At 38.9% G+C, this 15,471-nt stretch overlaps 1 protein-coding gene across 4 annotated transcripts in view; it reads left to right on the forward strand.

The window, feature by feature from the left end:
* PPP3R1 (protein phosphatase 3 regulatory subunit B, alpha) overlaps positions 1 to 15,471 on the forward strand; it is a 40,976-nt gene that overhangs the window by 20,711 nt on the left and 4,794 nt on the right. The window contains exons 2-6 of one of the 4 annotated variants that reach the window (XM_055713504.1): positions 210 to 446; positions 552 to 576; positions 2,763 to 2,802; positions 12,206 to 12,382; positions 14,648 to 14,707. In XM_055713504.1, coding sequence (XP_055569479.1) covers positions 2,790 to 2,802; positions 12,206 to 12,382; positions 14,648 to 14,707 — 250 coding nt within the window. In that variant the 5' untranslated portion in view covers positions 210 to 446; positions 552 to 576; positions 2,763 to 2,789. Of the gene's footprint in view, positions 1 to 209; positions 447 to 551; positions 577 to 2,762; positions 2,803 to 11,728; positions 12,004 to 12,205; positions 12,383 to 14,647; positions 14,708 to 15,471 lie in introns of those variants that run through there. The other 3 variants (XM_055713505.1, XM_055713503.1, XM_027805446.2) reach the window with 3 other exon arrangements.

Raw genomic sequence — 15,471 nt, forward strand, 5'->3', positions numbered from 1 at the left:
GGCTTCCCTCCCTGCTTTTTTTCATAATACATTAATGTGAGTATAGCTCTAGACCTTCCATCTTACTGTGTGCTCGTTCTTACAGAGCAAGAAAATGCACAATCTATTTAGCACTTGTGTTTCAAGGCTTATATTGCACCTTATAGCATGTGCACACATACTGATTGTATTTGGGGACAAAGAAGTGACGTTTTCATATTGCTGTTCAGAATAGGATGAAAAGTGCCTGCCCCCAAGACCAAACCATTAATCATCATCTCTGAGGTTCAAGTCTCTGGTATAGAGGAGCACCTTTGTATTTGTCCAGGTCACAGCTGTGCAAACTGGAATCTTGGCGTGAGTAGCGTGAACATTTATTTGTACAAAAAAAAGAGAAAGATTAAGTCTTTGTAAAACTCACTTTTGGATTCTTCTGTGAAGATGAACACTCAGCACATCCATAGCAGGTAACTACTTCTTAAAATACCTTAATTAAATACCGTGTTGCAAATATTGAGCAGTCATGTAATTTGTACATTTTCACTTAATATTTTTTTCTGATTTTTTTGTAGATACCCAAGTTCCAGTCCTGGATAGGTAAGTATTCTTAACACTTCTTTTTAGCAGTAACAAAGTTTCACAGTAAAATTAAGCTGAAATGTATTCACTTTTGTCCTCTGTTCTCCAAATATTTTTTATAGGCTACTTCATTTAGATAACTTGATTATGGTTTAGCACGTGCATCTAAATGCATAGTAAGACTCCTTATAAACATTACACTTACTCAGTTCGTGAACTGAAAAAAGTTATTCTTGTTTTTGTAATTCTTCCTGCTCAGTTTTCAGAAGCCTTTAATGCAGCTTTAGGGAGATTGATTTTGGTACCCTGTGCTAGAAATGAACTTTCTCCCAACACCTGAACAGGGATATAATTGCCCAGAACAGTCTTCTAATGTAGTTATGATTGTATATTTGTGTGTGCATGTGCATAAGTGCACTGGTTTTAATTCGACTTTCTCCTTTAATTTGCAGCCTTCCAGTCTGGTGTTTTTCTTGCCTCTTCATGACCTCGTGTCTTGAGCAGCCTAGCTGGATCCCCTGGTTCCTGTTTCTTCTTGTTTCAAAATTCTGCTTTCCCCCATTTTAAAACCCCTACCCTTTTATATTCATTTATGTACACTAGGCTTTTACTACCTGTTTTGATCTTCACTGTTTTTTCTAAGACTGGGTTCCATCCAAGATTTTCATGTGGCACTGTTCTCCTGGATTCCCTGCCACAGTGGGATAAGTTTCTCTTGTAGAGTGTCTCAGTCATGCTTTTGAGGTTTTAGGGACCTGATAGTCCTCATCCGTGTTTGTCTGCTACTTTGTCTTGCTATGAGTAGGCATTGGGGAAGAGTTAAGGCTGTATCTTTTGCTGCTCTACTTCTAAAGCAAATGTATTAACCTTTTCTAAAGAAGCAAGAAACCTTGTGGATTGGGGGGATGAGCAAAGTGAATGTCTTCTGGAGGTGGGAAAAAAAAGGCAACCCCCTGCCCTGAACAACACATCTCAGACATGTTTAGATTCATGAAATGTTTGTTCTGCCCCTTTCTGTTCTTATTAGGAAATGCAGTTGCATGCTTCCAGGCTAAATGTAGTTCTTCCTTATTTTTCCCCCCCCTTCTGTCAAGTAATCTCTGTATTTCTGCTCAATTTTATGTAATTTTTTGAGGAGTCTTTCTGTGCAAGTGCTCAGCTATGGAATCCCTTATGCTCCACACAGTAAGAGAATCACTGCTGAATAGTGTGTGTCTTAGACTCATCTTAAATGTGTTTTGTTTTCTTGTTTAAAACACTCCCTAAAAAAATAATTCTCGGTTATGAATCGCTTCAGTTACCTGGTCACTCTTTTGCTGACTGATTCAGAAGAGGCATTAAGCCAGTGTGTGTTGTGATCTTCTCTGGCTCAAAGCGAGGCATTTGGAGAAAAAATACTAACTTCTAATACTATTGTCTTTTGGCGTTCGTGTTGCAGTAGTTGCAGATTTCAATATGTGCAAATTCAAAGTGACTGTACCCTCAAGGTTTTAATTTTTCTTGCTCTGACTGTTATAGTGCAGCAAGGATTTAAAATCTTGGTATCTTAGTTCAACTTTCCACTCAACATGTTCCTGTTTTGTAGCTACCATAGTATGTTACAAAAGTATTTAATTGTAAAGCTGTTAACATCTGAATTTTTGGTCATGTAAACCACTTTCTTGCATCATTCTTCCTGTGTGAATCCTTTTTTGGGGAGTGGGCATGGTGGCTTGGGAGAAAATAATGCTGATTTTCCTATGCAAAGTGAGTAATATTTGGCATGGTAATTCATAAGGACGTGCTTGTTTCTGTGTATAAAATAAAATGGTAAAGCATATTATGTGAAGTTTTGAAATTAAATACTATTTTTTAACTTGAAAAGTAGCATTTGCACAATATATAAGTAGTGATTTTTTTTTTTTGAGTTTAGAATATGGAATTGAAGTTCTTATCATCGTGTGGACTGCTGATAAGTTCATGGGAATTCTCATCAGAGGAGACTCAATGGTTTTATATTTCTTTGTATGTTTTGGTAACATAGACCTATCCAAATAAAACATTGTCCCTGGTTGTTGGGTTTAAAATATGTGGTGGTTGTTTTTTTTTTAAAAAAAAAACATATAACTGGTATTGCCTGAGATGTTTACAGTGTTGAAACTTAAGATAGTTCCCCTGAGCTAATTTGGGAATAATTGCAACTTTGTTCTTTTTTTGTCTTTCAGGGAAATGAGGCAAGCTACCCTTTGGAAATGTGCTCGCACTGTAAGTTAACTGCTGCATTATATTGTTAGATTAATCTTATTTGGAGAAATTTCATGTATGAATTTACTGCATGAAGTTACGCAGTTTAGATACTAACCAAAAGAGTAAAACTAAAAGGTGAAAGATTACCTTTGGAAATAACGTAGCTTTTGCTGTTGGATTATAAAATCAAAAATCAGTCAGTCTTTGGGGGAGGGAATTGCTTAAAGATACTTTTTTTTTTTTCTCCCCATTAGAGCACAAACCAAACTTATGGTGGTTTTGCTGTCTAACTGGTAGTTCACTGATGGGGCTTTGCTGTCGGTCGCAGTGCCATTTCCTCAGAGCCGTGGAGCAGCTCATGGTGCAGCGTGTCCTGTGTTAGGAGCGAAGCGTATATTGCCTAAGCTGCCTTTGTGCCCTCAGAGGAAAGAGAGGTTGAGGCTAAAAAAGCGTTTTTTCCTGTGTATGCTTGCAGCCAGGCATTTAGGTGAGAAGCCACTTGGTGTTACTTGCTTTTGGCTGCGTGCGCATAAAATACGCTGCTCAGTCTCGTGGGGTTAGTCTGCCCTGTAAAAATAACAAAAGTATTTCTTGCCGAAAGCTAACCAAAGAAAGGGTTGTCTTGTGAAATGGCCCCATGGTGGTATGCTAAGCGTACTTATTTTTAATTGCTCTTTTCCTTGAATGTTTTTCTCCAGCACAGTTTGTGTGTAGACCTGTGTGTGTGTGTATGGACTGATGGATAAAAGTCCTCCTCTTCGGTGAATCAGATCTTGTTTTTAAATAGGGTAAATAAATTCTTCAAGATAGGGACTGTCTTCTAGATTGCTTTCACAATGCTAGTCATAACTGAACTCCAGCTCTAAGTCAAATAGTAATATAAATTACATGGAGGAATCTTTCTAAATATGTTTTTCAGAGAAATGAGACTTTATCTAGTAACTTGCAAGACCTCTATGCCTCATACACATGACCACATGAATTATAATTTGAGTCATCAGTCTGTAAATACTTGAGAATTTTACCCACAGCACTGCATTGCTGTCTTACGCTCGCTGTGTGTATTTTATTAAACATGGATGCGTGGGCAGAAGTTTCATATTTGATGAAGACTAAGTCTTTTTCTGAATCATGTATATCTGTCGTAGGTTACTGTTCCATTGGTCAGTTTTTCCTTAGGCACAAACATGCTTCTGGAGGTTTTAGTTGTTTTATAGCTAGGTATGTCTCTGCCAGTGTTGTAAGCGGTGTGTTGCCATCCTTAACTTCTGATTCTAGGACAAGTTATGTTTATTGGTAGCAACTGTCATCCTGAAGGTTTACTACTGGGCTTGTTTTCCCCCTTTTATTGTAGAGAAAGAGAAGATTTCCACATTCGATTCTGTGTTTAAACTGTATGTGGAGGATGTCGGTTGTGTAAATCTGAGGTTTCCCAGATTTTCCCAGAAAAATGAAGCTTTTTCTGCTTTGATGGCCCTTCTTGAAGTGTGAGCTGCTTCTCTGGGCAACATAACTATGGGAAGACGTTAATTACCACAGATACTCCTTTGCTTGATTGTGCCTAATCACCACAATGATTGTGCTGTGCTTAAAGAACTTGCATGCCTGAATATCCTGAAGGAGCAGAGTTTTTTGGAGACCTGTGCAGTAGCATGCCTGTGAATGAGTCCTCTGAGTAGGTGTTCACCTTTTTCTTCCAGTGTTAAATGTTCACGCTGCTTCTGGGTAGTGGTCAGGAACAGGACAAAAGCCTTTCAGAGAAAGATGAGGCAAGGTTTTTGAAGATCATTTGATCAGCTTTTGGAATGGATAGATTTTTGGGAGGCTGTCAGTTGGCAATAATGTATTTATGCTGTCTGCACAATGGCATTGGGTCATAACTTCTGCCTGGTGCTGCAGTTGCTACTTCGGTGTCTTGTTTTATAAGAATAATTTTGTTTTAATCTTGGCAGTTACAGAAAGCAAATTTCTGTGCCTAATTAAATAGTCAAGAATATTCTTTTTACCCTTCATTTTAGAACATCAGTTCTTTTCAGTGGGTCAATTAGTGTTGTTGGATTCCTTAAAGCAGTATGGTTTTGTTTCTCAGCTATGCTGTGTCTGAGAAATTACTGAAATCTAGTGCTTTTTTTACATGGTGAAGGTTTTGTCAGCCAAGCTGTGTCAAATTATTCATAAGAAAACTTCATAGCAAAAAGCTGTGAAGAAAACTATTTTATAGATTAGTAAACAATGTTTTATAGTGTAGTATTTTATAGTAGAGAGAAGTTCTTGGTATAGGATTTTGTAGTATAAACAATATTGTATAGTATATTTTGTTTTTAGGATGAGGAGGCCAGTATCTGTTTTCTAACTTAGGAAATTGTAATTGATGCATCTGAAGTCATGAAAAGGATTAGGCCAGCTGTGTGTAAGCATATACAAGACAAGTGGTTGAATGTGTTCTCAAGGGCGTCATCTTTTTGAAATCGGATCTCCAAGACTGAAATGGCTGTCTTGGTTGCTACTCTGAAACACTATATTCGTGAATCAGACAAGACTGTAGATAGAGGTGAGAGCGTTTGCTGAAGGTCTGTTTTATTTTGAGATCTCTGCAATCCATTCTTATGGGGGGAGGGAAATAACATTTTTTTTTTAAACCTGAAAACACTTAAAATTTTCACAACACGTTTTATTTACAAAACTTTTTTTCCAGTGCCTTAGCAATGTTCTTGTTTATAATGATCTCATATTTGAAAAATATGTGGAAACTGGACGCTCTGACCACACTGTGGTCTGGTTTTTGCTAGTTGTAACTTTGAGCAAGTATCTGAAATGCCAACGTTGTAAACAGAGGTTTAAACACTTAGGTAAACGCTTACTTTGCAGAAGTGCTCAGCATCTCTTTGCTGAGAGATACACAGCTTTTCTAAGGCTTGTATGCTTTGCAGATGCATACAAGGGTACTCTGCAGCAATGGATGTATGGTGCTTCTGAATACATAAGTAATTACCCTGTTAAAATACCACTGAATGTAGTGGATTTCAAGTATAGTCTTTTTATGGTGTTCATTACTTTTGACTATCATGTTAATAGGAAGCTAGCCTGTGTACCTTTATGTTGACTAGAAAAAAAAAACAGTTAAATGTTTTCTGAAATTACTTTTCAACATAGAGCATACTAGACTCCAGAAACTTGGATTTTAATGTAAGGTTTTTGGGTTGCCATTTAAATAAGTTTTATGATGCCATCTGAGCACCAGTTATGTGAATAATAGCTTGAAACAAACAATTGTTTTAAAACGTAATGGATAATCCTCTGCTGTTGTGTTGGGGGAGAAGAGTGGGTTATTCAGCATAGGTAGCAACGTATCTCCCAGTTGGATGCTCGCTAAAAAACCTCCTGTACTAAAACATTACACAAAGCATTTACGTGTAGTTTCTTGGAAATATGGAGTCCTTGCATTTTAACCCGATTCATCACATTTTTAGAGATGTGCACATGAATTTAAGATACGAAGCAGATATTGCTGGCTCTAGAGTTTTGATGCTTGGATGGAAGAGGAATCTTTTGAAAATAATGATAATTCTTTAACAATAAATCCTTAATACTGGAATGGCTTTAAACCACCTTGATGTGTTAGTTACAAGGTGAATGAAATTCAGAATGGATTATGAAATAAACATATATTACTCTGTGTGCTTTCAAACAGTGAGTAAATTGATGTTTCTACAGGGCTACCAACAAAAGCCTTTTAAAGAAAAAACATGTAGCAGGTGGTATTTCCAGCCAGGTAGTAAGTTTGTAGGCACAGGCATCTGTGCTAGGCTGATGGGATACTTTCAGATTCTGCTGAAAAGTGTAGGGAGCATAGAGCCTCGTGTTGGCTGGTGAGCAAAGCACAAAAAAGGCTAACTGGAGTTTGAGGTTGGAGGAATGCTCACTGTGACCAGAGCTCGAGGAAGCTCACACTGCTGGGATGAGTCACAGGCAAAGTCTGCCTCAAATGATGTAAACAAAGCTTGCTTCTCCTTATTTTGCTCAGTGATGTTACCACCCTTTTTACGCTGTTGTGGACTTGGACCTCCTTGGATTTCCTGGTGTTTTCATGTCTCTCCTGGTCTCCTGAGCTTGTCTTGGAAAACTTTTGTCTGCTACTGCCACCATCAGTCCTTCCAGCTTAAAGAAAGCTTCACTGTATCTGAACTGTCTTGTGCCTTACATTTCCAGTATAGCTTCGGGACGTTCATGTGGGCACTGGGATGGCTGTAAGGAGCATTAAGAGAAGAAGGAACACAGTAGTTTATCCAGGCTTTGAAAATTTAATTCAGTACTCTGTTCTTCAGTGAGATCTATGTGAAATTTTAAGCCAGTCAGTCTGTTGCTGAGTCCTGAGGAAAAAGCAGCCTTGTAAAAAGGGGGCACATCCATCATAGATGAGGACTGCTATATATGCACATTCAGGGAGGAAATCTGAACAAAAAATGAGCAGGTTGTTATTGAAATGTGCTGTTACATATAAATGTGTGCTGTTTTCATTTAAAAAATCAAAATCAAACCAACCCCAGAAAACCTATGTGGTTTTTAGGTAAGTTCAGCCCAGGCAGAGTTAGCAGAAATGGTGACTGAACAACTGAAGGAAGAAGGAAGAGACAAAGACTATGCAGATTTAAGGCTTATACTGTAATTGTTCCTTCCTTACTTTATACCCTTATTTTATTTATAAAGCTATTTTATGAAGACAAAGGTATTACTGAAATAGGAATTTTTAAGTGTCTATGCTTTTTAAATTTTGGCTTGTGGAAAGGATTTTAAAGGTAAGTGAGGTGCTCGCAATATATTTAAGGAAAAAATAGTTAAATTGTTCTGATATGAAGTTCTCATACACGCAGTTATAAAACACTGATCTGCAGATGTTAGTTTTGTTTATATATGTTCATTATGAACAGAAGTTTTCATGCTCATGAGCTATTAAAGGAAGTTTTCCTATTCCTGTAATTACTTTGATTTTTCATTATTTCCTCCTCCAGTACTCTCATCCACAGCGTGCCCACTGCCAGAAACAAAACGTTGGACGAGATTGACACTTTGTCAGGTTTTGGCAGAGATGTAATTTCTTTGGTACTGGCCTTTGACTTGCTTTTTTGTCCCCTGAGAGTAGAACCTTTCTCGGATCTCTAGTGCAGACACCTTCCTTGAATGTCTCAAGGGTTGGAATGAGGGATTTGTCATCCCATTTCTAGTAGAAACTGCTGCTGAAGGTCTGTACCTGGACTGCTTATTGCAGCTGAACTGGAATTGACTGTATGAGCTATGAAACTGGATGTGTGTTCATGTGGAGAAAAGTTAATTAACATTTTCTAAGTGTGAAGACTCTGATTTCATAATTTAGACAGCGGTTGCTTTGCTACAATTCAGCAGAATACAAAAAACATTCTTGAGAAATGTTCTTTCATGCCTTTCCAACATCTTCCCCTTCCCGTCATCTGATTGTCTCTATCATCCATAGTCTTGACCTCCTTGACTACAATCCTTAAAAGAAAAAAAATAATTTCATGCTTTCATCTTCTCTTCAGCATCGCTGGTTTGTACATTTAATTATCTGGCTGATTGTAAATGCAAGGCTGGGTAAGTGAACCGTGGTTCTGGGGCCCAGCAGATGACGGCAGAGCATGCAGTTTGTGTGGCATTGCTTGTTAACATTGCGTGTGGTGGGTCAGTTTCTGAATGTCCCAATAAAACGTTCTTTTTCAATTCATGTTGGTAGGTCCTGCTAGAGACAGATTAGCTCTAGATAGAATACCTCTCTGGCAAAAGATTTTCTTAGCACACCTTGCGTAGAAGATCTTACCTCTCCACTTCAGGCTGGTGTGGTGGCAGGGTTGCTCTTGCCTGACTTCTGTGCAAGCTGTAATCATTGAAAGCTGTCGCAGTGTTTGACTGACATACATGGTAACGAGCCCCACTTCATAGCAGAACATTCACGGAACTCTGGGTCTCGCTTTCAGTCTTTGCTTATATATTTGTGAGGAAAAACTACAAAGTTTGGCTCCCGAGACAGGAAATGAGCTGGAGTCATGAAATAAGACTTTTGCATAATGATACTTCTGGGTTCTGAGAAAATGATGCTCCTCGTGCCTGCGGGTCTCAGGCCTGGCTCAGGTATCTGTTTGATTACATTCTGATTTGTAAAAATGTCATTGCTCTGTTCTGATGCTTAGAGTTGTCTGAAGTAAGCTAGAAATGTTTCAAAGCTTGCAGTCTGTTACCTCATTGGTTTGTGTGGCAAGGGAGAGGAGAGTCAGCCTCTTTCATTTTCATCTTTATTAATGCTTCTGTCATTCTTCTCCATTGTGTTTTTTGTGAAATTGCAGAACTATGAAGTATTTCGGATTGCTTAGGAGGCTTTAATCTTTCCATCTTAGTCAGTGCTAGTCTTAATATTGGAAGTGAGATTTCACTGATCTGGTAAGAGGATAACAGTGCATTATATACACTATAGGTTAATATTCAACTTCCTGTTTAGTTGTTTTAAAGTGAAGTTTTTTGGTGTTTTTACAAAGTAATTCATGTACCTTTTATTGCTCTTGTTTTTTTCAGTAGGAAATAGTTCTAATAGTAACCCTCACAGAACTTGTTTCAAGATTCCCCACCGTGAGTTCTAGATGCAGCCGCAAACTCCTGGTTGCAAGAATAGATCATCTGTGCAGGACTTGTCTTAACAAAATAATGGCCAGTTACTTGAAAGACATTGTGATTTCTGAGTCCAGGTAAGGAAGCAGGAGAGTTGTGGTTGGACCAGGACATAATTTTCAACGTGACTAATAAAAGTAGACAGAGACCGATGTAATGGCCAGACAAGTCCTTATGTTATTGTAATATAGGTATAAATTTTATCTATTCATACATTTGTTTTACATGGGAAAAGGTATTCATGTATGTAGTGTGACAAGCCATGCTTAATGTTTTGGGGTTTTTTCAAATGCTTTTGCTGTAAGGATTTTTTTTAGGATATTAACACTTCCTATGCAAGTTGCAAGTCTGGAGTAGAGCTTGTAGTAAAAATGAGGTTTGCGTGTTAACAGCTCACCAAGGTGCTGGCTTTGCATTAAGCTGTAGTGGGTCCAATAACTGGCGGCAGGGCAGGGAGTGAGGGTGGATAGTGCCAACCATTTCAAAAACTGACTGACTCCATTTGCAGTGGCAAGGTTTTGAGGAAAACGGGGACCAAGGAGTTTCTGTGGACAGAGGTGAGAGTTGATAAATGCCTTCAGTGTTTTGGTGAGAAGCAGCGTTTTGTGCTGGTGGAACTCCTAAGCAGCTATAGGGGCTAACTGCCGGTGGAACTCTGCTTTGCCGTTTTCTTTTAATACTGTTTTTTAGTCTCATGATTATGTACCACGTGGTGAGATGGCTCCTTTTGTGAGATCCACAGGGGTTTCTGTGAGCTACGCCAACAGTAATGTGCTCCTGACGCTGTGGTGCAGTGCTGTGCCGTTAACAGTACATCCTCATCGTGTTCTGGGCTTCCACGCAAACGGGTGGAAAAAGGAATGTGGCTTAATTAATAAGGCTCTCGTTTGCAATAGAAATAGCAAATTGCGTACTGGGAACTGAGGAGAAACTACTTTAAGCCTCTACCAACGCTGTTTAGCCTTATTTTTGTAGCCTTAGGGGCAGAATCAGATCTGTAAGTCGCTGGCACGGCAAAAGGAAGATCATCCTTTTTTGCCCTCTGCCTTTGCAGTTGCAAGCAGTCACCAAGACTGACAAACTGCGGAATGTCAGAACTTACTGTTCGGTAAAATAAGTCTTGACAGAAAATAATCTGGGCTTCTGGCATGCTCTCTCCCTTTCTTTTTGCAATAGCATGGTTTATATGTATGTGTGTTTGGATTTGGGGCTTTTTAGACAAGGATATCAAGAAACTGAGCTGAGAGTTTGTTGCTGCTTTGGTGGAGAATCAGGTCTCTGAATCGGCCACCGTTTCCGAACAACGCCCTGCACGTTGGCTGACCTTGTGTATTGGGAAGGCTCAGTGCTGGTCGTTTTTAGTGCTGCACTTCTACAAAAGCCTAAGAAGGTATTAGCGTGATGTAAAGTGGACCAGATGGTATGTGCCTTATAGAAAATAAGATACAATTATTTTTTTTTTTACTGTTGGAGCAGACGCTCTAAATGGAGCTAAGAAACGTTGAGGAGACTGCGTTAGGAAGGAAATCGGTATGGGGAGTTCGAAAGCTTCAGGTTCTGTCAGGTGTTGGTGGTTTGCTGCATGCTGGCTGCTTCGAGGACTTCCGAAGAACCCCGCTTCCCCTTCTGTGCCCAGACGTGGCGAGCGATGTGTGAACTAACTTTGGGCTTGTAAATCAAGCTGCTGACAGGGAATTTTCAGGTTGTTGTGGGGAAAATTTTTCAAGCTTTTCAGCAGCAAACAGTACAAGACTTCTTTTAGTCATTTTTATGGCTTTACAGATTTAGTCCATTCCTGGCAAAATTAAGGTGTAAAGTAGGGTACTAAGTACATGTGTCATTTGAGATGCTCTATAAATTTGAAGAGGATAGGTGAAGCGGTACAGCTGCAGAACCTGAATCTGCTTTAATTTCTGGGACAAAAATAAATAAAAGTTTGTAGGTCATGGCTACATGTCTGTTTGAGGTGGAGGAAAAAAATTTAAGTCTGTTCAGGTCAGGGGTCCTCAAACTACGGCCCGCGGGCTGGATACAGCCCCCCAGGGTCCTCAATCCCTCCCCTGGTATTTACAGACCCACCCCCCGTCGGGGGTTGGGGGGGGGATCCAAGCAGCCACAGATGACCGCCTGCCACTGCATCTGCGCTGGCCCCCTGGTTAAAAAGTTTGAGGACCCCTGTTTTGGGTGATGTTTTGAGTAGCTGCATGATAGCTGGTCAGCAGTGGGACTGTGTTAACCTGCTTAACCTGGCATGTATCCCAGGAGACCGCAGGTTTGGTGTGCTGAAGAAGCGCTAGTTCTGCTAATGTGTTTACTAACACAATCGTCTTTCTCACTTATTACATTGGTCTAGTGTAAATGTGTAATGCTAGCTCCTTTGAACAAAACTTGGGGCTCTTATAACTTTTTTCATACTTGGCATTTGTAAGAGCTGTCTGACTAAGAACTAGCTAAGCATCCTCAATCCTTAAAAATGTTGTGTCAGCATGTGGTATTCAGTGAGACACAAGACAAACTGTGTTATGGCTGGTGCAGGGAAGAAAAAAGGTAAGGCTTGTTTAAAATAAAATGTATTAGTTTTCAGAATTTGTTGTTACCTTTATAATCTTCCATGAGAGCATTTAATAGCTGTAATAAATCAGGAGGATGTTTTGGTAGGAAAGCAATGAAATATGCATTGTGCTGAACTGGCGAAGGGTTTACTGAAGCCTTTCCGAGAATAGATGTCGTTTTTTTCTTTTCCTTTCAGTTGATGCTGATGAGATAAAACGACTAGGAAAGAGATTTAAGAAGCTTGATTTGGACAACTCTGGTTCTTTGAGTGTGGAAGAGTTCATGTCTTTACCTGAATTGCAACAGAATCCGTTAGTACAGCGAGTAATAGATATTTTTGACACAGATGGAAATGGAGAAGTGGACTTCAAAGGTAAGACGTGGTGCTTTGTGACAGGTTGGTGGCATTTTATCAGAATTCCTGCAGCTTGGAATTCAAATTTAGCTTCAGCTGAGCAAGGAGGGGTGAAGAAGACTAGTTAATCAAAATAAGGTGCTAATTCCTAATGAAACTGAATACCAGTAAAACTAGTTTCTCTGGCACATTAGGGCACTCCTGAATGAAATGCTTAAAAGGGCAGATTGTTTAGTAATAGCTTTCCAGGTCATACTGATTTGGGGCTACTCACTGAGTCTGTCGTAAGAGCCTGAATTAGTGTACTTTAATTGTGGTGCTGTCTGAAGTATATTCTTAGGCTGAAGAGACTGAAAAAAGTGGGATGGACTGCGTAAGTGGTGTCTGTGCGTAAGCTGTATTTATGCAAACTCTATGGGATCTGCCTTTTGTTGGAGGATTCTGAAAATAGTTTTCTGAATTGTGCAAGTGGTGCAGATTTTCTGTTGATGCTTCCTTTACAGGATTCTTTTGGTAGTTCTTAGGTGGGCGCTTGAAGTAAAAAACTAAAGTTCTGATTTAGTACATTCCTCTAAAATGTTAGACTTCCTTTGAATATTGATGATTAAAAGGGCCAGCAGGTGAAAAAAAACTTCATTACTAGTTGATGTTAAAACAGTCTCTGACCCTTAGAAGTGATGTCTCGTAGTACTTAGAATTTCTTGTTGCTCCATGACTAGAAAAGGTTAAGCAGTTTTTCTTGGAGTTTTATTTAATTGGAGAAAGTTCTTAAACCTCACTTTTATTGACAGGCTGACATTTTAAATAAAATATTAACATACAAAAGCTGCTAACCTAAAAAAAAAAAAAAAAATGCACCTTAAATTTCTATAGGGGGAACTACAGTGTAACTGGAATGTTGCATTTTTGAGACTTTTTCTAGGTATCGGCAGTAATAGTTGTATGTAATTGCTTAAAATCCCCTTGTGAAAAAAATACTGATGAAAGATGACGGTATAGTGTGTATGACATTGAGCTGTTTAATGTAATTAACAAGAGCTGTTCCTCTTGGGTGGGAAGAGGAAGTTGTCAGAATCAGTTTTCCATGGTAAAGTGATGCTGTCGCAGTAAGCGGCAATGAATTCTGTTGTTGTCTGGCCGCGTTTGGTTTTGATTCAGTTACTTTCTTTATATCTGTCTCGGAGGGAAGCTCAAAGGAAAGATCTGTAACCTGAAAGAGGGTAGATCAGTGCAAGAGATCTTTAACGATGGGGGTGGCGACATGCTGGAGGAGGCTGCCCACAGCACTTGTGGTACCCCTGCCCCCCCCCCCCCCCCCCCGGCAGCACCCAGGGCCAGGCTGGATGGGGCTGGCAGCAGGTGTCCCTCCAGGGCAGGGGGTGGACTTGTAGGATCTTTAAGGTCCTTTCCAGCCCAAACTGTTCTGTGAGCCCATTGAAAAGGAAAAATACTGGTCTGAGGAAAATGGCATTCTTGTGTTGAAAGACCTAGATGGTTTTTTAGATAGATCTTTAAGCATAATGTGGTGGGTTGTTTTGTGGTTTTTTTTTTCAAGTTAATAGTCAAGCAATTTATTGATAAATCGTATAGGAATTGTTGACTTAATTTTACAAAACATACTGACACTGTAGTAGGCCTTGCAGCCTAATGCTATATTTCCATACCTCTGTGTTATTTCTATACTGCAGTTTAGTTCGTGGTTTTGCACTATTGTTGTTTTTACCACCCAGAACTCTTAAGAAATCTAGTTACAGGATCTCATCCAGACACATCGCATCCCAGGGTTTTAGTGTTTTGACAATGCAGGACTTTGCTCCTGGGATAATGACTTCATTGTTAACGGTGTAAACATATATATATATTTTTTTTTACCCTATTTCTTACAGGAAAATATTTTTTTTAGGTATTTATTGTAGAGCAGTTTTCAGTTTAAATGTAACTTTGCTTTGAGAAATGCATCTCCAGGAGCTGTACAATTAAAATCCCCACTGGCGCAGCTTTAGTAGATTAGTATCAGAAGCTTGTGGAAGTCTAGCAACAAAATTACCTAAATACTGGTGTGAACAGGTCTGTTAGGGGAGTGCAGTATTGGGTTTGGAGTACTTTCTGCTAACGAACATTAAAGTATCAAAGTGTGTGGACACTTAAGTGTCTCAAGGCAGGCAAGATTTCAAAGTTTTTAGGGTAATTTAAAAAAAAAAATTCTAAAAATTTTTTAATGTTGATTTCCTTGATTTCTTAAAATATAAGCTTTTTTGTAAATGTTTTTCTTACTTTCTTCAGAATTCATAGAAGGAGTTTCCCAGTTCAGTGTCAAAGGAGATAAGGAACAGAAGTTGAGGTGTAAGTATTTTGATTTTCCTTAACAAAGATTTTTTTGATCCTCAAAAATACACTTTTGTTAGTTAACGTTGAGAAATCAACAGAAGTGGGAAATCACGAGGGGAGATTGTAAGCATTTTGCACGTGTTGTCATTTGTGTGAAGAATTTGCCACTGCTTTTCTCTGCCAGGAAAGTTTGAAGAGGTTGCCTTCTAAATATCTTCAGTTGCTTCCAATTTAAATTTAAAAAAATAATAAAATTAAGAATAGTTAATTCACAGAACTGTGTAGCAATGTGCTTTGCTTTATAGGAGCATAAGAATAATACAGAAGTTTTTGCTACTACAGCAGAACAGCACTAAATTCTTGTTTGAGGGCTGCATCTCAGGAACACAACGTGACCTAAGCTTCTTGAGTGGGGAAGGGATCCGGTTTAGTCATGGATGTGTAGCTTTTGATAACTAAGGCTAAAATGTTTCAAAATAAATGGCAGGTTGTTTGTGGCAAAGTAACCAGGTGGGATTTTATTCATCTGTTCCCTGGAAGGCTGTAATTTTTTCTGCTTGCAGATGAGCTGCTGCCTGGGTGCTTTACTTGTGGTAGTGATTTTCCAGTTCATTGTTTATAGAATTCATTTACTGTTGGTGCTAAAACAATTTCAATTGAGATTATTCAAGAATTTTTTTCTTTAAAAATCGATAGAAACATTAGAAACAATACAATGAATGGTGCCGTGTGTTTTTCAGAATGAAACTGCGAGGCTGTTTGAAATCTCACTTAAAATA

The sequence above is a fragment of the Falco cherrug genome, chromosome 6 (genome assembly GCF_023634085.1).
Source record: "Falco cherrug isolate bFalChe1 chromosome 6, bFalChe1.pri, whole genome shotgun sequence".
NCBI lineage: Eukaryota > Metazoa > Chordata > Aves > Falconiformes > Falconidae > Falco > Falco cherrug.